The sequence below is a fragment of the Calliphora vicina genome, chromosome 5 (assembly GCF_958450345.1).
Source record: "Calliphora vicina chromosome 5, idCalVici1.1, whole genome shotgun sequence".
Classification (NCBI taxonomy): domain Eukaryota; kingdom Metazoa; phylum Arthropoda; class Insecta; order Diptera; family Calliphoridae; genus Calliphora; species Calliphora vicina.
The window spans coordinates 112,555,990-112,579,741 of NC_088784.1; the positions used below are offsets into that span (position 1 = coordinate 112,555,990).

A 23,752-nucleotide genomic window follows, 5' to 3' on the forward strand; every position below is an offset into this window, starting at 1 on the left:
CGTTCGTAGGTATACTAAACATAGAGAAATATACATAGAACGGAGACTAGAAATTAACTCAAACAAAAAAAAATACTAAAAATTATCACACATTTTTACTAATACATTCGCACCAATTTGGGGATTTGACAACTGAATTAGTAGGTCTTTGACAGGAGATTTTCCCCTCTATGTACATATACATATTTCTCTATGAGACTAACAGACATACATATAAACAAATAAATCTAACGGTATCAACCAAAAATATCAAATTTATATTTAGGCGAATTAGTTTCCTTTTTTAACGGACTATAAAATAATAATTTTTAAAACATTTGTATTCGGTCATCTGAAATCCGGTAAAACTGCTAAAAACAGGGTTTGAAATAAAAAACTAAAACTGAAAATATCTCAAAATTATGTCTCAAACATATTTAAATAAACTAATTATTGTGTAGTAACTTCATACAATATGTATGTATGTTTGTATGTTAATGAGATCAAACGTTATATTAATAATTTTTTAAAAACACACATGTAGTAATGAAACATCTTAACGAAGAAGAGATTCTATGCCCAAGTGCATTTTCTTTTAACATCACAAACATTGTAATAAAGAAGACAAAAACATCATGAATACATCACACAAAGGAGTGGGTGCCCAAGGATAAAGTGTGTCTAATGGAAACAACATGAAGATGAATAAAAAAAAACGTTTATTTTTCAACACTGCTTTATCTTTGCCTTAGTAATAGACAACGTCAACCAATTTCTACACACAAATACTCATAGATTTCCATTATGAAATTTCATAATCTTCAGAGCAAATACTGTACAAACAACCGAACAAATATGCAAACATTTTATGAATTATTTGTTGTAGTTTGTGGTAATTTCCGGTAAAGACATCACTCAGTCATCCACTCACCTCCACCGCAAAACTACAACAATCAACTAACCAACTTTAAAAGCGAAAAAAATAATGCAGTTTATTTGCTTGGTTGACTTTCAGCTCATCGCAAAGAAGCCACTTTGACAAGACTACTTCTTCATTTTTTTTCATTTTCATACCTTTTTCATACATTTTTCTTAAGACTTAAGGCAATAAAATGAAGAGAAAAATAACTAAACTTGAGCAACATTTTGCCGCTTACCAACCAACTCTTTACAAGCAGTTTTGTTGGATGCACCTGTTTTTTACAAGGACTTTTGAAGCAGAAATTAAGCGGTTTGCTTAGGATGCTACACAAAAATTTAATATTAAGTGTTGTTTAATCATGCTGCACTCTGTTTCGCACTGGTGTAGTTGCAAGCAACAAGTGTCAGCTGAATTAAAGTTTATCTTTTCCATTAAACATTCATATATATGTATGTATGAATGTATGCATGTTGGATTGTACATTCGGTTGACATAAAGAGGGGAGTAAACAATTTAAATCACGCTAAATTAAACACAAATCATCATGAATACAAAACAAAAAACTTTCTCTATGCCAGCAGCACCTTTCAGACCTTTTCATAGGAATTAAGATACTTTTTTCTGTTCGTGGGTGCTTGCAGATGACAAAATATCAAAATTTACGGCTGAGAGGCAAAATGTTACATAGAAAGGAAAAGTTGTGTAATTGTTTTTTACACTACACATTGCAAATTATTGTTAAATAATTTAAAACTTTGTTTGTATTTTATAAGAGCCTTAAATCCAGTTACATATAGTTAGTCATACATACTTGCACAAAATACCTCTTCAAGGTACAACATTTTACTAAATGTTTTACCTTGACTACGTTAATTCAGAAACAATTTGAATTATGCTACACGATAAATATTCAAGTGTTTGTTATTTTTTGTGAAAGCAGACATTTTCTGTATACATATTTGACTGTAATGAAAAATAAATGAAATTTACAAATCTTAAAATTAATGCATGAAAACTTTTATCCTTAACTGTATATTTTGTTCATACAAAAAGTAACTGACTGGACCATAATGTGATGGAATTTGAAAAGTCTTTACATATTTAGTAAAACAAATAATCATATAAACAAAAATATAACATATGGGCAATTCCATGTCATCTTACGTATGGAATAGATTTTGCAAAAATGAGAGTATCTGAAAAATAATTTGGTCATTATGTTCCATTCAGAGGGTACTATATTTTAAAATAATAATAAGTTCTTTCGAAACATTGTTGTCCAAAATATCGAGCAAAATAAGGGTATATCGTACGTGACATAAAACGGAAGTAATTTTGAGGTACATGTAGAAATATTTATGCGAAAATTTGCGAATCGTGAGAGGCGTTATGTTTTCTTTTAATTTCTTACACTAACAGCCCAATTATGAAAAAATATTCCCCGGGAGTTTTTTACCTTTTCTCATTTTTCCTATTCAAATTCTATGTTAAAAAAACGAAAAGGGAAAAAACTCCCGGAAGTTTTTTTTCATAGTTGGGCTGTAAACCAAATATTTTTCTTTACAATCCGATATATTTAAATAAAAAACAATTTGTTGATGATTTTATAATGAATTTAATATCGTACGTGATATACCGTACGTGAAAGATTTTTCTCTTAAAGCTTATATATATTCTGTAAATGTATGTTTAAAAAAACTGAAAAAATAAATATAAAATATACATATATTCGGTTTCAATAAACAATTTGAAAATATCAAAAAAGCAATAAGAGCCAAATTCATTTCGTATTACATGCTAATTGCGAGCTTAGTTTTCGCCGAAATCTTAGCCTAAAACATACCAATTAAATTTAAAAAAATAAATATAGTCAGTTTAAACTATTATTTTTGCCCTTAAAATTTTGTAATAAACTCTAAATACTTTCACATCGTAACATTTTTGTGTTTTCTCCTATTCAAATCATCTTGAAAAAAATTTTCAAGAGTTTTTGTTTTTTCAGTCGTGGTTGTCATTCTCGTGGAATTGCCTATATGTATTGTATGTATATTAAAATATATAATAATAAAATCATAAAGTAATTTCCCTTTTCAGTTAGAAAAGACTACAACAACAAAACAGTCTAAATTCAATTTAAATATTGCAAGATAACATTCAAGACCTTTCGTTGGAGTTGAAATGTAGATAAAGTAGAGTGTAAGTACGTACTACTTCATAGTTTGACAACCATAATATGTATTTGATGAGTTTTATGGCTGATTAGAAAGACTACACACATGTTTATAGTGCATGTCAAAGAATTTCATCTTGTTTCATGCTCGACCATATGGATAAATACAATATGAATATAAACTAATAATAATAAAACTAACAATTGTTTATTAAGATTAAAACAAAATATTATATTAAAAAAAATATACAGTATAGACATACAATAACAAATAAGCAGATATCTACTATCCCAGCAGGTCTGGGTAACTGTCTCGAACTAGTGATTTTTCCTGTCATTTAGGAAGACCACTAGATACACAAATTGCTATATGACTAGTTATTTTAACATGTACTTATACTAAGCTGGTCCTAAGCTTAATCTAATAGCTGGTCCGAAGTAGTCAACGCATTGGATTCACATACTGGATAAATAGAGTCTAGCTACCTAGCTTGTTACTTGATTAGCTATATAACTAGTTATTTTAACAATTACAGGTGCTGAAGAGTTAGCTATTTGAAAAAAAGATTTTACTATACAGTTTAATAACCGATTGTTTGTCAAAAAACCTTCTTCTTCTTCTCCAATAGATTACTTCAGGGAGGGGAAAACTTACTACTTTCTAAAGTGCTGTACTTACTATATTCTAGATTTCTTAGATACACTAAAGTGACAATTGCCTTTATGCTAGATTACCTGGTATTTACGTATACTTAGCAATGATCTTATGAGAATTATATCAACACAATTTGTATCATTCACACAAAAAAAGTACAGCACAAAATAAACATTAACTGTGACTACACTCTAGATTACTTAGAGACACTAAAGTGACAATAGACTTCCCGCTAGACTACCTGAGATATATAAAGTAACCAATAGACTTTTCTCTGCACTACAAATATCACATACGTGTCACCCAAAATATATAAATTGGAGTCAGACAAGTGATCCGACATTTGTGAAAATTACTGTCTCTAAGGGATACATTGACTACTTGCAAAGCAGCTGGTATGCTAATGCCAGCTTGAAAATATATGCATGTATGTACATTAGAGTGACAGCCGATTTTTTTTTTTTAGATTTCAAAGAGTGCCGGGTGGAATATTGTGACACTAGGCCTAAATGTTAAGTGCTGAAAATTTGAGCCAAATCGGGCAACGATTTCTGGACGCGCATCGAGGTCAAAGTTCAGATATATGCAAAATTTTACTGTTAATATGGAATAAATAGGTGAAACTCGTTAACTTTCTGCATTTTTTTCTAGAAATATGTAGATTTATTTATATTAATGAATATTACATTAAAAAAAAGTTTTGGAAATTAACCCTGTATCTCCTTTGGTTCAAAATGACCCAAAAACTGTATTATCGCCAAAATTAGGGAAAAATGCAAATTTTTCAGTTTTTGAAAAAATTTTGCTACTAAATAAATACTTTTGCAATTGAATGCAAAATAATCGAAATATGTACGTAATTATCGTTGTAATGAGATATAAATGACAAAATTTGATTAAAAAATGTTAAAGTTATTACAAATTCGCCAGACCATTAACGTGTTTCAGGCCACTTGAACAAAAAATTTAGAAAAAAAATTAAGAAATTTCGAGAAAAATTAAAATAAAAGCTCATTTCTACTTAAAATATGTCCATATGTACTTGCATATGAGTTTTTGTCTTCGTAGGATACCGTTAACCTATTCGCAGGTATGGCCAAAAAAAATAATTTTTTTTAACGGCTGTTTCAAAACTCCATTTTCAAATTTTTAAAAATTTTGTTAAACAAATTTCAGATTTTTTCGATGATCACATTGGGGTTTATTGAGATCAAAATAGGGAATAAAAATATGAAAAAATTATGTCAATACCTCTTACAGTTTTTCCGTACCTGCGATTTAAATTTTGCGTTTTTCAAGAAAAAATAATTTTTTGTCCATATTTAGGCGAATGAGTCCAATTTCCTTACTGTTATAAATTTTAAGTAAAACTTATTCATAGTATTATAACCCTGGTAATTTTAAATATGGTCTGAAAGTTTTACTAAAATCGGAAAACGTTAACCTTTAAATCGTGAAGGTCAAAGGTCAAATTTTTCAATATTTGGAATTTCTAATGAAAAGATAGCGAAATGTTATATATTTTTGGGCCGATTTTAATGTAACTTAAGGAAAATATAACATAAAGTCAAGAATTTAAAATAAAAGCACAAAACTGGAAATTAACCCTTAGCAGCACTTGGGGTCCAAATTACCCTCAACTTTTAAAATCACGCAAAACACAACCATTTTGACCCCAAGTCTTCTTAAAGGTTAAAATTAATTTTTGCACTGTTGTTGTAAATGCTAGACCCCAATATATATTTTCCTCAAGTTTCATGAAAATCGTCCCAAAAATATATAACATTTCGCTATCTTTTCATTAGAAATTCCAAATATTGAAAAATTTGACCTTTGACCTTCACGATTTAAAGGTTAACGTTTTCCGATTTTAGTAAAACTTTCAGACCATATTTAAAATTACCAGGGTTATAATACTATGAATAAGTTTTACTTAAAATTTATAACAGTAAGGAAATTGGACTCATTCGCCTAAATATGGACAAAAAATTATTTTTTCTTGAAAAACGCAAAATTTAAATCGCAGATACGGAAAAACTGTAAGAGGTATTGACATAATTTTTTCATATTTTTATTCCCTATTTTGATCTCAATAAACCCCAATGTGATGATCGAAAAAATCTGAAATTTGTTTAACAAAATTTTTAAAAATTTGAAAATGGAGTTTTGAAACAGCCGTTAAAAAAAATTATTTTTTTTGGCCATACCTGCGAATAGGTTAACGGTATCCTACGAAGACAAAAACTCATATACAAGTACATATGGACATATTTTAAGTAGAAATGAGCTTTTATTTTAATTTTTCTCGAAATTTCTTAATTTTTTTTCTAAATTTTTTGTTCAAGTGGCCTGAAACACGTTAATGGTCTGGCGAATTTGTAATAACTTTAACATTTTTTAATCAAATTTTGTCATTTATATCTCATTACAACGATAATTACGCACATATTTCGATTCTTTTGCATTCAATTGCAAAAGTATATATTTAGTAGCAAAATTTTTTCAAAAACTGAAAAATTTGAATTTTTCTCTAATTTTGGCGATAATACAGTTTTTGGGTCATTTTGAACCAAAGGAGATACTGGGTTAATTTCCAAAACTTTTTTTTAATGTAATATTCATTAATATAAATAAATCTACATATTTCTAGAAAAAAATGCAGAAAGTTAACGAGTTTCACCTATTTATTCCATATTAACAGTAAAATTTTGCATATATCTGAACTTTGACCTCGATGCGCGTCCAGAAATCGTTGCCCGAGTTGGCTCAAATTTTCAGCACTTAACACTTAGGCCTAGTGTCACAATATTCCACCCGGCACTCTTCAAAATTTTAACAAAAATTTTTTTCCATACAACTGATTGTCACTCTAATGTACATATATGAAATCACTGATAAGGGTACCAACAAAAATATGTGCTCATTTTGGTACCAATTTCATGTACGACTAGTACACGTATGCAGTTCATATTAACCAACTCTCCTCCATGAGGTTCTCTTCACTACGTGTTACGTACCCAGTTCAGTTCACTTTTCTTTTGGTTGTTTGTATTGTTGTGCTTTTGTTATCATTAGTTTTATTTTTGGGTCTGGTGGTTATCAGGTTTCTACATCCATACATACATACGAATTGGCGAGTTTGCATACATACATACATACATATTGTGGCCTTTCGTCGCGTATAAGCTTCACTATAATTTATGTCTCCGTTGAATTCATTGTACATTTTATTTATATCTTCATAAATTAGAAACGTTATTCGATTACAAGCGTTCATTACTTATTTCTGCTTCTCCTTCCTTTCTTTTTTTTTTTTTTTTGGAGGGGGGGAAGATGTGGAAGGGTTAATATTTAGAAATGTGTGGCAGATGATAATGAAACTGGAGCAATTTAAGAATTTCTCAAGATTATAAATATACTAGATGAATTTTTACTTTGCTTTAAAAGCAACTTCACTTTAAGTAATTATTTTTTTGTTGAATTAAAATTTTAAAATCATAACAACCACAATGGCTTTAAAATTGTTCGCTTCGTACACAAAAGCCTGTAAAGTCTGGCACGTCTATGAATGAAGGTTTTTGACCAACAAAAGCTGCATCAAATTGAGATTTTTATCAGCATTTTTGCAGTTAATTTACGATGAAGTATTAATGCAGAACAATATGAGTAGAGAGCTCTTTTTTTGTTACGTTGATGATTGCGCGACAAAATCATGGGACATAAATTACCGAGGAGCCAATAAAAATGGAAAACAGAAAAATAAACAAACAAACACTCACCTAGAATCGAATTTTTTGCCATCAGTTAATGTGCCAGTATAGTGCATTGTTAGCTAAAAATAAACAAAAAAAAAATTTAAATATGTTGTTAACAATATTGATGATTTTTAGCAAAAAATTAAAAACTCATTTTGTGGTAAAAGTACAAACTTTTCCAACACCTTGTTAACATAGTGGACATAAATTATTGTACACATATATATTTGATCATTTATAGCTAGCACGACGAAGGGAAATACTGATATTTTGATTTATAATATACAAATTAGAAAGCTGAAATCCGCAATTTTTGGATTCTTTAATAATAGTCTTAAATTAAGAGTTGCCTCAATCACTCCTGGAACTCATACTGTGATTCTTAATATTAGTTCTTACGATTATTTTATTATATTTCAAGAATGTCTAACTATATTTCAGAACTTACCAATTATATTTCAGGAATTTCTAATTCAATTTCAGAAACGTTGTATATTTACTTAAAAATACCTAACCACTAGGGTTTTTATAAGTCGATTATTCGAACAATAGACTTTTTGCTCATAAATGTCGAAACCAATTTTTTTTAGGTTATCCTAAAAAAGTTGGAAAGTCGACCAACTGGAAATAGTCGATTAAAGTCGAAAATAGTAAACCGATTACGATTATGATCGAAATTCGGTTTTCGAGGTCTCCGATTTTTAAGCTGAAATTGATTAATCAAAATTTATATGAAAATAAAATTACGGTATATTTCTGCTTTCATTAAAATTATTGTAAATTTTGTCTTATAAAATTAGCACATCAATATAAAGGAAATATGATACGCTTGATAAATATGACTTTGATCTGTATTATAGCTTAAATGGCGCATTTGCTATGGATACCAAAATACAGATCGATTATTGGAAAAATCGAAAATCGATTATTAGCTTTTCATACCATTCACTAGTCGAAAAAGTCGATTTTTAATTTTTATTTTTTTTTTGTAAAAATGTTAAAAACTTTGTCATTCTCATATATTTGTTATAAATAGCTAAAGTTAAAAATTTAAAAAAAGTCGAAAATTCTAAAAAAATCGAAACAAGTCGAAAAGTCGACTTTTTGTTTCAACTATAGAACCCTAGTAACCACAGTTTTTAGCAAAAACTAGTTTGACGTAGTTTATTGTAACAATTGGAATAACTATGAATTTTAAAATTTTCAAAATGTTCACAATGTTCTATGAAAATATGATTTTATGAGGATCTAATTCCATAACTACGTAAACATAATTAGTTATTTATGATCAGATCCAACTCGTGTACCACCTGTATATTTAGTGAGCTTTTGATTGATTTTTTACTTGAATAAATATTGGTAGTATGTATGTATATGGTAATACTTACTGTATCACCAGCCTTTGATTTGTGTTCACAAACTTCTGGTACACTGACGACATCAACTTTAAGATCCTGACTGCGTACGCCAGCCACTAAAAGGCACGACACAATAAGCACCGATTTGAACATGACTGGAAATAAATAAAGAAAAATTATAAAATTTAATTGCTAAAACATTAATCAATTGTGGGTGTTAAATAAAACAATTCAATTCATTATTAGCCAAGTAACACTAATTTAAGCTCATGCTAAACTTAACATGTAGTAAATTCGCATTTGGCTTTGATAACAAGAGCTTTCATGTCCATTTTACGAATTTAAAAAAAAAAGTGGTTTGAACTACAAATATGGATGTTTGATTGTTTGTACTGTTGTATGCATGAATTTAGTTAAAGTTGCATCATAGCCATGAAATTCAGCGATCATCACATACGATTACAACAATAAAACAAACTTACCAATAATACTACAAATAAATACATACAAACTGGCCTAAATGCATCCGCATCAAAACTCAAAATGAAAAACGCAAAAAAATGCAAAAATAAAAAATAAACAACCATTTATAGCAACTCTTTTATAGCTTTATTCGCGACTGTCTGTCTGTCTGTCTGTCGGTCGGTCTGTTCGAGTTTTTATAATTGTTATGTAATCGTTTAATTTTTTTTTGTTTCTTCTTTTATTTTGGCTGATGTTCATCATTACCATCTTCGAAATGAATAAATGAAATAGTTTGGTTTCACATTAATACGTGCCTTTATTAAAACGAAACCAAACAACAACAACAAAAATACACTGCTGTACATGAGCAAAAACTGTGAAAAGGAGACAAAGTGAAAAGTGTTGCAAAAATAAAGTCGAAATTCAATCAATTAATTAAACTATCGTTTGAAATCACTTGAATTGAATGGGAACTAAGTAAATTGAAATGAAAGTACATAATTTCAATTTCAAACAATGATACTGACTGATAATGATTATTATATTGATCTTAATAAAAGCAATTATTTTGCATTGAAAAAGAAATATGTACGATGCTTAACCAACAACTTTTTATCAAATATTTGACAAAATTAATGTAACAATCATTAATAAATTAATAAATATGTAGTTTTTCCTTTTAAACAATAGCTTATTTAATTGTAGAAAACTATTTGACACTCATAATAACGCAGATTAACTATTTATAACATTTATTATTGATGTTGTTTACGTTATCTAAGAAAATAGTGGTTACGCCTATTTCGTTAAATATTTCCACAGTCTGAACACAACTTTACTCTTCCAAACTTGGTCAGAGGAAGATTTATTAGATCAATTGTCTATATATGTTAAGTGATTTAATCTGTTTCATTTGTTTTTTTTTTCATCACTCACTTCAAACATGGTTTTATTGCCAAACTTCGTGATCATTTCTTTCTTAAGATTTAAAGTAAAAAAAGAAATTAAAAAATATTCATCATACATACATACATACATGTTGAAATAGTAAACAACAACAACAACAAAAGAAAACCAAACAAAAATAATAATAAATTGTAAAATATGTTTTACGCTTTCCATATAAGCGTACATACATATATATATATTCATTCGTTTTGCAACATGTTACAGCAATAAATACGCTTATGATTTCTGATTACTCATCATCATCATCATCAGCAGCACCATTAATAATGTGTAACATCTTTAAACCCAATTAAGAGTAAGATTTCATAAGTGAAAACACAGTTTTTATTCAACCCACTACAAAACACAACACACCTTTCTCCAATGACAATTTGTAATTTAATTAACTTGATTAAAAAACACACACAACAACACCGATTTATATAGAGTTATGAAATGTTTGCTGAAATATCAAAAAAACTGAAAACAAAGGTATTTGGACTTGGTGTAAAATATATACATACATATATAGAGTCAGTTGCCCTTGTGATCAGTGTTTTTATTATGCAATCGCTTTGGAGAATTCAAAGTCTATGAGCTCAATATTTTAGCAAACTAATTTATTATGTCATTACGATAAAAATAGTTTATCTAATAAATTCCTGTCAAAAATCAGCTTACAATCTGATATCTTAAATTGCGAATGTGTATTAACACGTTAATTAAAAAAAAGTATTCCAAAATTTTTTGCAATAAATCGTTAATCATTGTAAAAATCGATATTAATGCTTATGCAAATTACTAGTTTCTACGTATGTATGATTACATTTGCCCCTGGTTTTGAATTCCAAACAAATCCACGAGCGATTGAGAAGGAGGAAGGGACACAATGCCAATTTCATCGGAGAAATGAAACACAAATAAAATATCTAATTACATACAATTTTGCGTGAAAGTCTCTTAAAAAAAACTGATTTTTACAATTGATCAATTCACAAGGTCTCTTATCAGTCATATTGTCATAATATATCACGACTCGACGGCTCGGCTTAACCGACTCGTAGGCATTCGCCGCAGGTTGGTTACGATAACACAATAAACATAGCATACAAAGTAGTATTATTTTAGGACATTTTTTGCTTGAAAAGCAATAAAAACCGTTGTGAAATATTAGGACATTATGACATGATAAGAACCTTGTGAATTGACCAAATATTTTCAAATTAATATATTTATATAACCAGAGCACCCTGATGGCAAAGTTTTGCAAAAAATCATAAACGATGACTTAAAATATATAATTGTTTAACAAAATGGCAATAGATGACAATAAACTATGTTTTAAAGACTATATAAAAGGTGGTTAGTAAAGTGACCACTCAACCGCAAAGAGTTAACTTGGTCAATTTTTAACCCAGATATTATGGAGTTAACTGAAATCAAAGATTGGCAGTAATTATTTATATGATTGTGGTAACCATGATATGGTAAAAGTAAAGATTCACATGATTGTCGCAATTGTAGTAAATAAATACATATACTCGTACTATACATATGTTTATGGCGATAATGTTCATGATGAATCATTAATCATAATATGTTGTTCTCAGAGTATGAGAACTAGAACAACATAAAATAGGATTATAAAAATCGTTCCACAATCATATATTTATTATCTGCAATCATATATATGATTGCTACAATCATGTGAATTTTAACATTATCATATCATATAATTACAGTCTTTATATTGTTCAAAAACTTGTAAACATTTTGAAATGATTACAGCAAAAATGTACAGCTATATATATTCTCTGCGTGCATATAGCAATTCAGTTTTATTTGATTCCATAAAATTCGGAAATACCTTTAGTTTTTCTCGATCAGTTCGTTTAGAACTTTTTTTTATTAGAAAATGTAGTAAAATAACTTTATTCTTAAAGTTACAACTTCAAAAAATCATAAGTTTTGAATTGGATTTTCAATTTGTTCATTTATTTTAAAGATATATGTTTTACATTACAAACAGAAGGGACTTTTTGAAAATCTGTGTTACGATCGTTTAAATTTAAAAAACTCAATTTTTTCAACATATTTTAATTTTTTCACGCTTTAAGTTGTTTGTTAGGCAGTAAAATATTTGTTTCTTAATTTAGTAAAAATGCGTAGCTTTCCAAAACACGCAAGTAAATAAAAATCAATTAAAAAATTAATGAGTTATGCTAATTTTTGTGATAACATGTTTTTTGTGATAACATTTACTAATAGAGCGGAAACTAGAAAAAAACTAAAACTAAAAAATTACTCAAAATAATCACACATGCGACTGTTGTTTTTGTTTTCACACAGTTTTTATTAATAATACATTCTCACCACATAAGGTTTTTGACAACTGAGTTAGGTCTATGACAGCAGATTTTCCGATCTATGTGTATTTATCTATGATATTTAATTTTGTATTTAATTAAATACAAAATATTAATATTGTAAAATCATGTTATAATTATATTTTTATAACATTTTTGTGAATTTTAATCAAATCGTAAAATCTGAACAAGGTTAGAGTGCTTAAAGGGTGTCAATTAACCCCCTCGTAGGTTATCGCTAAGTTAAAGTTATAGGTCGTTTATAACCAGAACCGGACCATATAATTGATGAACCAATCACCTGGGTCCAGACTTTATCTGTACCCTGACCTCTAGGGCCATTTCTAACATGCTGATTCTAAATTGCTTCTTACAATAACTTAGAGAACTAATGCTTCAGAACAGGTTGTGTATTACCACTAAACATATTTTGTCAATCACATATATACAAAAATAAAACTGCTTTAAAATTTTAAATTAAAATGTTCAAATATAATATTTTCAGAATATGTGCAATGCTTTCATAGAGTTCGTTTTGAAAATGATAATTTAAAACAATAAATGAGGAACTAGTTCCGAATGCGTACAAAACAAAACGCATACCCATCATTGTAATTAATTAGTAATGGACCAATTTCGAGAAATACATGTTTAAATCCAAATTTGTAGTTTTGAAACAACAGTAAAACTTTTCAAATGAACAATTATTATGTCGATCCATGTCGATCTACATTGAAACGCAAAATGAATATTACATAAATTCTCATTACAAATAAATTTGTTGGAATCTTTAATCCAAGTTTCATGTCCGAACTAGTTTCGGCGCTGATAAACCAACAACGATTTCAACGAAATGAAATCGTTGTTGCACACACCTTTACAATTACATACTATCAATCGCACTTAAAATATCCACAGATTAGATACAAATAAAAGTATGAATAAATTTCGCATTTTAATTTAACAAAAAAAAGAATATGAAAGTAGTGTTAGTATGTAGTAGGTACCTACATACAATTTCCATATTTAAAAAAAAGAAGAAAACCACACAAGTAGACAAATTTGGAAAAGTTGCCGGTTGAAATCCACTCAAAACACACATATGTAGGTACTTATAATGAAAATGTTCAAATCAAGAAAGTTTTTTCTTTAGTCAGTCTGTAAGTTAGCTTAATGTTTGTTTTATGTGCTATATTGTTGTAACACAGAGACTTTAAATGATGATCTTTTTTTGAGAATGGTTACGATTACTGAATGTCCAGCCATGGTGTTACTTACTTTATTAAGGTCGTTAACCCGATACGTGCGTTGAAGTTGTATGTAAATTTGGTTAAAAAGAAAAATAATAAACTAATTGAAAAATAAATATAAAAAAAATTAAGAAGAAAGCTCAAGGTATGTATGAAGATACGAGTTTGTTAGTAATTGTCTAGTTCTTATTGGCGGTAAAGAGTTCTATGGAAACTACCTAGGTATATGTACATTAAATATAGTAAATATCTATAGGTATATTCCGTATGCATATAAGTAGGTACCATTTGTATTTGTTTTTGCTTTCTTTGTTGACCGGATTTTTACGTTTTTGTATTCTTCATATCTAGAAAAAGTATTAACCTAATTTCTGTTTCATTCTATTCTCACTCATTCTTTCTCTCTCTCTCTTTATTTATTTTTTACACGATCTATGTTATGTATCTCTGTTTTTTCTAATTTGATTCTTGATCGAATGATGAGTAGTTTTATTCATATGACGTCCGTTCAAAAGGGTGAAATTTATGAGACCAAATTTTACTCGTTTGTGAAAATACTTATTTATATGTTTGTACGTACAGACAAATTTATGTACATAAATTTAGTAGTTATTACGCAAATAAACATTATATTATTTTATGTTTTGAATCGTTTATTTTATAAATGCTGCTTAAATAATTGTATGTATTTATTTGTATGAATATCGTTGGTTTCCATTTATATTTTCGTATTCACAATATTTTATTTCTTTAGTGTTTATTGATAAAAACAATCACAGATTTCTTTTATCTCATTCATTTTTTGTTTTAATAATAATTACCTTTTTAGTTAATTTTTTTTTCTAAGGAATGTAACAAATTAAATATTATTGCACTGAACGAGAAAACAGAAAATAAACGAACCGTATTTGCCAACGCTCAAACTTAAACTGAGAAATTTTTAAGAAGAGTCATATAAAAATACCACGATCATCGGCATTTCAAAACTAAAAATCAGAAGAGTTTGCCGCAGTTACTGCAGTAGTGACTGCAACGACAACTGCTGCTATCGCTAGTAATATGTATAAAAACAAAACTCATGTCCACGTAATCAATTCAAAAGAAAAATAAAATTCCACTGTACAAATTTTTACCCGTTTAGATGAAAATATACAAATAAAAACTAGTGTTGCTAGCACATAGAGTAGTGGGTATCTGTAAATCACATTGGGTATTTTAAAATAAAGTTCATAAAATCTTAATTTTTTCTTGTTTATTAACGGAATCGAAGAGACATTTTCAAAGAAATATTTTTATTATATTCCATTGATTTTAAAGAAAGATAAATGCAATTTAAAATAATAATAAATAAATTAATTAATTTTAATTACAAATACAGAAATATTTTATGAAACTTTTTAAATACACGATCTTTTGTTAGTCTAAACTCTAAATCTTTTAGTACCTACATATGTAAGTCATGCTTTAAGCTTCTGATCCAAATTATATCCAAAAGTTTTTAAGGTAATTCGACAATATATTTGCATGACGATAACAAGATCACAACATTATGAAATTTAACTTAAAATCGAAAACCTTGAGACTACTAAAGCCCTAAGAAATGTAAAAATATCTGCAGTAGAGATAGAATAAATAATCAAAGCCTTAAAAAATTAATGAAAGTCAAATACGAATTTAAAAATAATTTGGAATCTAAAGTCATTCAATCAACAATTATTTCATAAATATTTTACATAATCTAATTTATTATTATTATTATATTAGGGTGGATCGATTTTTTTTCACGAAAAATCGTATTCTACGGAAAATTCTAAGAAATTTTCCCCAAAAATATTTCAGTACATACATATATATTTTTATACCCTTCACCTTCGTGAGAAGGGTATAAATAAGTTTGTCATTCCGTTTGTAATTTCCACAATATAATTTTCCGACCCCATAAAGTATATATATTCTGGATCCTTATAGATAGCGGAGTCGATTAAGCCATGTCCGTCTGTCTGTCTGTTGAAATCAATATCTTCAATATCTCCGGAATTCTTCCGGCTCGGTTGCTATTTAAAACCTCGATTTTTTACCTATATCTGGATTACTAAAGCTGGAGGTCCCCACCACGCGTTTTACGCTTTCTCGCATTCTACGCGGCTGTCAAAAAAGTAGATTCAATGCGAAGTTTTTTTAATAATAAAACAAAAAATTTACGCTTAAAAAGCATCGCATGTAACTTGAAGCGTAAAATGCGAAGTAGGTATAAAAAGCACGCACTGCTTTGACGCGAAGACGCGTATTGTGGACCTTAGGGTGGCCCTTAATAAACGAAACTTGGGTTTTGTACATTCTCACCCTCCAGTTTGGTGAACATTAGTAAAAAATCATCCTGAACAAATTTTAGGTAAATCGGTTGGGGTAAGACGTGCCGCAAGCCCTCTGAAGTTTTGAGATGCATTTACAAGGGGAAAAAATGAATTTTTTTCAGTATTTGTAAAAATTTTGCCATTAAAAAATTACTTTTGCAATTTAATTTAAAAGAATCGAAATCTGTACGTAATTGTCGTTCTAATGAGACATAAAAAACAGAAATTGGTCAAAAAATTTTAAAGTTATTAAAAAATCGCCAGGCCATTAACGTGTCTCAGGCAACTAGAACAAGAAAGGTATGAACAAAATTAACATATTTTGATAAATATTAAAATAAAAGCTAATTTTTACTTAAAATATGTCCATATTTACTTGTATATGAGCTTTTGTGTTCGTAGGATACCGTTAACCTATTCTTAGGTATGAACAAAAAAATACAATTTTTTTAACGTAAATTTCAAAACTACATTTTCAAATTTTTAAAAATTTTGTTAAACAAATTTGAGAATTTTTTAAAAAAATTCATTTTTTCCCCTTGTAAATGCATCTCAAAACTTCAGAGGGCTTGCGGCAGGTCTTAACCCCAACCGATTTACCTAATTTTTTTTCAGGATGATTTTTTTATTAATGTTCACCAAACTGGGGGGTGAGAATGGCCAAAATCCAACTTTCGTTTATTAAGGGCCACCCTAGTGGACCTCCAGCTTAAGTCATTAATATAGACAATATGGATCTAATGATATTTCAAAAACCTCTGCAACGACTTATATAAGACCATAGTAAGTTCGACATACAATGGGTCAAAAAAATTTTTTCACTAAAAGTAAATATTAAAAAAAAAAATTTTAAAACTTAAAATTTTTTTTAAATTTAAAAAAAAAAATTTAAAAACAATTCGAAAATTTTATTTTTCTTTATTTATTGTATTTATATTCATTGTTAACAAACAAAATTAATAACATTTTTCGGGTATTTAATTTAATTATTTTTCGAATATTATTTTTTACTCCTTATTCGTTCGAATAATTGAGGAAATTTTAATTATCGATCACTCGAATCATAAAAAAATTCAAAACTTTTATTCGATTAACAAAAACTCGAATAATTGATAACTCTAGTATGCTGTTACTGTTTTTATCTTTTTTTTAATTGTTGTGTAGAATTTTATTGAATTAAAAAAATTAAATCACATGTTTTATTTACTATTATTTATTTCTCAAACCATGTTCCAATTAAATATAATATAAATAAAATAATTAAACAATCAAAATCATTTTAATTTGAATACCTTTCTTTAAGTATAAATATATATTTATTATTTTTATTTTTAAGTAGTAAATTTATAGTAAAAACTATATATTTTTTTTAATACGCGTTAAGCGGACACAACCTCCTCCTTGGAGCTTTAAAATGATACTAACTATACAAATGTTCCAGAATTTTAATATTTAAATAAGCTTTTGTTGCTTACAGAAATGTTTATAAACATTGTAGCCCAATAAGGATAACTCCACCTTTATGGACATGCGTATTTGGCAGTTATTTTAACCAATTACATATTAAATATGCATACGTTTGGCAACACCCTTCATTATTGATAATATGTATAACTCATATAGACAAGTCTTAGATACAATTTGAACATTAAAATCTTTAGAAAATCACCATCTTCAAGGTCCTTACTTTCTTGATCGATATTAAATGATACATAATATCAATTTTATTTAAGTATTTTTTAACATAATTACATAAATAGTTGTATAAAATAATTATATTTTTAGTGTTGTATTTCAATTTAAGTATTAAATTTATTATTAACACAATCTGTAGGTTTTGCAAACAATAATTAATACTCGTATTTATTATTCGCATTCGCTAAACTGATATTCGCAGGATCTCTAATAAATATCACTAATTTTGAATATTTATATTTACTTTTTACCGCTTAATGTCTGGTTATTTTTAAACTAAACTGACAGTTTTCATACTAATTTTATTTTAACAGCCTGAATAACTTTAGGTTAGACAAGAAACAGTGCTATATTTGGCAGTGCCTTCAAGAAAGTACGAGGATGGGTCAATAAATCCGCGATATGTTGAATTTCCCGGCTCTTAACTGAAATGGCAGCACTGCTACTGTCAACAGTTGACTCCTATAAAATTTGCTGTGTCATTTATTTTATCTTTGACAGCCATTGATAGCAGACTACCCCGTGACTTTAGGAGAAATTGGAAAAAACTGAAGATCTATCCTAATAAATTTCTTTATTAAAATTTGTTAAGAAATTTTAAAATTTGAATTTTGTCATTTCAAAATTTTGAATTTGATTATTTTTCTCGAAAGTTTTGATGACTCAGAGTGGAATTTATGTTAACAAAATTCTATGGCAAACAATTTTCGAAATTGGAATTAATTCCGTAATTCGCTTCTTAAGAAAAAGTAAAACGAAAATTTCTTTCGGAATGAAATCACTTTCAGTTTTCAAAATGGAATTGAAATTTCTTTGTAATTATTTGTTTTTTTAAATTTTTTAATCAATTTCAGTAAAAAACGTTGTCAAATTAAAATCAGAAATGCACGGAATCTGAAGAACCTAAAACGAAATCAATCGAATAAAAAACATTTGAATTGAAACCATTCCGAACATAATGTATGATAGGCATTTTTATTGCATATGTAAAATACCTGAATACGCTATAGATACATGAAAACTATATTATTCAAATACAAAATAATTAATTTTAACGAAATTTCTTCAATTATATCTTTATTGAAATTCTAGTCTTTTATTATTATTCTTATTCGTCTTCATTTTGGGGAATTAAATTACATATCACAATTTAGTCAATTTAACAAAAATATTATTCAAATTAATGAAAATATTATTAAATTATTTTGAATAATTGTTTTGACTACAATTTTAATCTTGTTTTGTTTATAAAATTTTATTCAAATTAACTTAAGATATAATTTTGATTAATTTTTTTTGATTTTATTGAAATTTGTTATGTATAGTCAGATATCTAAGTTTTTATTGATAGTACCTACAATATTTGGTTCAGGGTATAAGTTTGATTGTCCAACAACTTTTCTAAGCGACTGTTTTAAGTTTGTGCTCATTAAAATGATTTGTTTATTATTTATTTATATCTCGTGACCGTAGAAAATAAGATCTAAGATTACATTTTCAAAGAATTTGTATAAATATAACAAATATATACATATATACATATGTATATACTTACTACTAGTTGTAATATTTAATTGTGTTTCTTCTTTAGTACTAAAAAACTTGCATACGAGGGCTTTAGTACAGTATCTGCAAACTTGCCTTTCTGCTTAATTTTATCTAATTTAATGCTATTTATTGAATTAAGAGTTATGTTGATAATAACTTGGAAAAATAAAAAAAAATAATTGATAAATTAGTTCAGTTTTTGTATTGTTTTTACATATGATGAATATCGAAATTTATGAATGAATGGTAATTCTAATTTCGTTAAATATTTCAAAAATAAGAACGTCTTGATTATTTCGCCAAATATTTGAAAAATGAAAAGCTTTTTTTGAAATATTTGTGTTGTTGATGTTTTTAAACTGTTAAAAATGGAGAAAACATTATCGTGTCATGCTCATGTATTTTACAATTTCCATAAATCGTTGCAAATACATATTTGTTTGTTTATTTATATATTTTTTTTATTTTCTTCTCGTTGTCCAAGCACCAATAAAACCACACTAAAACACAAATAGCAGATCTTAATTTAGTTGTATACTAAATGAACAGACGAACAAGCTTATAATGAATATCAAATCAATTGACATATGTTTCTCTCATTTGAGTTAAACTTAATTTTTCTCAATAATTTTAGTCAGATACATCAAAAATGGAAAAATGTACTTGTAGTCAGTTCAATAACCACAAATATTTAAAATATTAAAATTGTTCTAGGTATCTAAAAGAGCTGTTTTCAAATCAAATGTACATTGCTTAAACTGTAAATGTTGTTTTTTTAATAAACTCAATATAACCCCATCTTTTTTGATGGGGGTATATTGATATTTGTCGCAGACCCACATTATTACACCATATATATATTTTGGATCCTCATACGATTCTAAGTCTGTCTGTCAGTGAAAAACGATAGGGCCCAAACTTAGATCAGGATGGAGCAACAGTCCTAAACTTATGCCCAGCTTGTGGTCAGGGTCCTCATGACACCCTCCACATATTTAGCTGTTCAGTCCACCCTACTTCACTACGTCCTATTGATTTATTTACTCATCCTGTTGAAGTAGCACAATATCTTGGACTTGAACAAAATGCAGAACACCCAGATTGATTATTGTAAAATTGTTTATGCTGCTACAACAACAACATAGGGCCCAAACGAAAGGTGTTTGGTATTGAAAATGGGCAATATCGGTCCATGATTTCACCAGGACCCCATAAAAATATACGATTTTAATTCTAGCACAGAAAAATAGCAACGTTGCAATGTTTAACCAACGCGTTGGTTAAAGTTCTTCTAAAATTATTTCGAGTTTAACTTTACAGCATATTGAAGTAGGTAGGTTTAACTAACAAGTATAAAACTAGCTCTAAATTGTTCTTAAATTTAACCGGAAACTTTTCTCTTTGTTTAATTTTAAAAATTGGATATTAGGTGTGTTCGCGTACTTTCCAGTAAAAAATATCCAGTAACTTTATTTTAGAGAGTAAAAATAAATTACTCTCAATCTGAAAAATTACAAAAAAGTACGCAAACAACAATTTGTAAAAATAAGTTATATTTTACTATAAATCAATTTAAAACGTTTGTTTTGTGTTATTTTTCATCTTTTATTTGCAAACTTGTAAATTGTATTAATTTTCAACTTTTTAGTTTTGTTTATATTTGCAACCATATGTTTTAAACATATTTATTATGTTGATATTTTTTACTGAAGAAAAAATGTCCAGTAAAAAATATCATGTTCTCTATCTACGAACTGTCACTTTAAAAGTAAACGAACGGAATCCCGTAACTTCCAGTAATAATTTGTACAAATTATTACAAATTATCAAGTACGAGAACACTACTACTGTGCGAAAATCTCTTTATATTTATTCACAATAACCGTGTTCGTCAGTAATAGATCGATTATTTACTTGTGTCGTTCGCTCGCTGCTTTAAGCTGGTTGAGTAAGTGTATCTTTTGAATTTCATACATGGGACTGGCTGAATGACAATTCATTTATGTACATATATGTATTTCTTTGGATATATTTGTCATGTAAAATAGGGGATTTTTAAATGTCTTTCAGCTTAGAATGAATGACATTAAATAATTCTTTTTGCATTTTAATGTAAACGAATCGTAATGTCAACGCAATTACGATATTTTTTCTGTCACCGAATCTTGGAGCATTCTATTTGCCGGTCACATTAATAATCAAAGCTCAAAAATACTAGTAGGTTATGTGCGAAGTAGTTTTCCATGTATGTATATATATTTGTTGTTGTTGAGTGTGTTCCAAAGTTCGCAATGATGAATACCTCTAGTGTATTTACTTTTTATGAAACATTTAATTATTGAAAGAAAAAAGTCCCATCCGTGGACCCATGTCTAAAAAACATACGTACAGTTATGGACAATAAAAATGTTCACTAACCTACATGATGTTATTGCAAAATTTCTAAATTGTTCTATAACAGAATGTTAGCCAGTAAATGGAATGCAACTATCGCGATTAAGCAGATTTTATTGGAACTGCCATTCTCCACAAGATTTGTCCAGTAACACCTACAAATTTTCGTACAGGTAGGGTCAATTATTGCACATTTTGCAATAATTCCGATCTGGATTATATATACTTTATGGGGTCGCAAATGAAAAATGTGGAAATTGCTTTCAGCGCAAAAGTGGTGTAACCCCAAACAATTTTCTTAGTGGTATATTCAACTTACACCACTTTTGCTACATTACTTTGCAGTTGTAACAGTTCCGCTGTTGTTGGAAGTTCTTCCCTGGGGAAAAAACTTTCGGTTGATACAGATATTGCTGGGTTGACAATCTTTGACCGATTGAGAATCGGGTCGTTCCGGAGCGTAGATTCAATTGTCGTGGGAATGTATATGTTTACTTTGTTATGTTATGCTCTGTGCTAAAACGAGTTTTTCAGCTCCATCTGCTTTTGAATACCAAAAGGTATTCAAGGTATGTACTTTGTATTGGTAGTTAGTAATATAAGGACTGTCTGTATGTAACACCAGAACAGCAACCAAAAAAATAAATAATTGTGGGTTACTTTTGCGCTGATGGCCTCATATATAAATAAAAATTTTTAAACGATTTTTAACATTTTGAAATGCAACACAGTCTATGATATACAATTTTAAACATATGTATATGAGTTCTAAAATGTTTTTTACAGGCCTAATCAAGGAAAAGAAAGCACTATAAACGAAAACATAGTCAGATATTGCTAAAAAATATGTTTTGAATAAAAAAGATTTTTAATTAGTTTTTATGTCGTCTGTAAAGAAAACAATCGTTATGGTGGTTGGTCATTCTATTTTCTTGTCCGTCACTGTATGCATAGGTAGTTAGTTGTTGCAATTGTATACTATAAATAAATGTAATGTACATATTAATGTATGTCAGTCAGTATTATTTATATATAATAGAAGAGAGTTAGTTAGTTAATTTGTTGGATTGTTTCCATATTAATTAAATGTTTGTAAATCTCACAACAATCAATAGCTATCTATCTATCTGTAAGTCCACAAGTATCGGTTGTGCGTACTAATACAAGTTGTTTACGAAAACATAAATTTACAAAAGATAAAATTAAATTAATTTGCAATTAAATCATCAAGCACTTAAAAGTTGAATAGACTTTATGACGCTAAAATAAGTGGAATGGGAAATACAGACGCCCCTTAAATTGGCGATGAATTTTCGCGTGTGTGTGTATGTGGTGTATTAATATTTGTTTGATTCTCAATAAAATTTGTTTATTTTTTTGCATTATATGGGTGACATTGACACATTCAAATTATCCAAACCCAACAAATTCATGTTACTCTGTTGATCATAGTTCGTTACACATCATCAGCTCGAGACAATGGATGGTTTTGATTAAATCGAAAGTGTTTTTTTTTTAATACGATGTTTTCAAGACAAACATAGCATTTTATTCTGAGCCTTATTTTTTTTTATTTTTTCACCCGGTTTTCAATTATAAAATTCACTTTGTAGAATTGTGGTTTAAAAACACTCGTTCGAAGTATGTAGTACATTCATACATAGGTTTTGTTTTTCAATAATAAACTTTTCAAATCATTCGCGACGTGATTTTAGACGAGTTCACATCGAAAAGCCATAAAGAAATTAAACGTTTTTCAAACAGTGTCTTACTGGTCATTAGTTTTAATAGTTTGAAAAACAATTAAAAAGATTTAAAAAAATCCCAACATTTTTATTATACAGCTGAAAAAGTACGAAATATTTATTGATTGATTTGTACTTATAATTAAAT

General features: G+C 28.2%; 1 protein-coding gene across 2 annotated transcripts in view; it reads right to left on the minus strand.

Annotated features, from left to right (window-relative positions):
- The window catches only part of Fkbp14 (peptidyl-prolyl cis-trans isomerase Fkb14), a 28,350-nt gene extending 13,501 nt beyond the window's left edge, over positions 1-14,849 (minus strand). For both annotated transcript variants that reach the window (XM_065512369.1, XM_065512368.1), the window contains exons 1-3: positions 14,690-14,849; positions 8,870-8,994; positions 7,506-7,558 (exon numbers count right to left, since the gene is read on the minus strand). In XM_065512369.1, coding sequence (XP_065368441.1) covers positions 7,506-7,558; positions 8,870-8,992 — 176 coding nt within the window. In that variant the 5' untranslated portion in view covers positions 8,993-8,994; positions 14,690-14,849. The remainder of the gene's footprint in view (positions 1-7,505; positions 7,559-8,869; positions 8,995-14,689) is intronic.
- Positions 14,850-23,752: the final 8,903 nt, after the last annotated feature.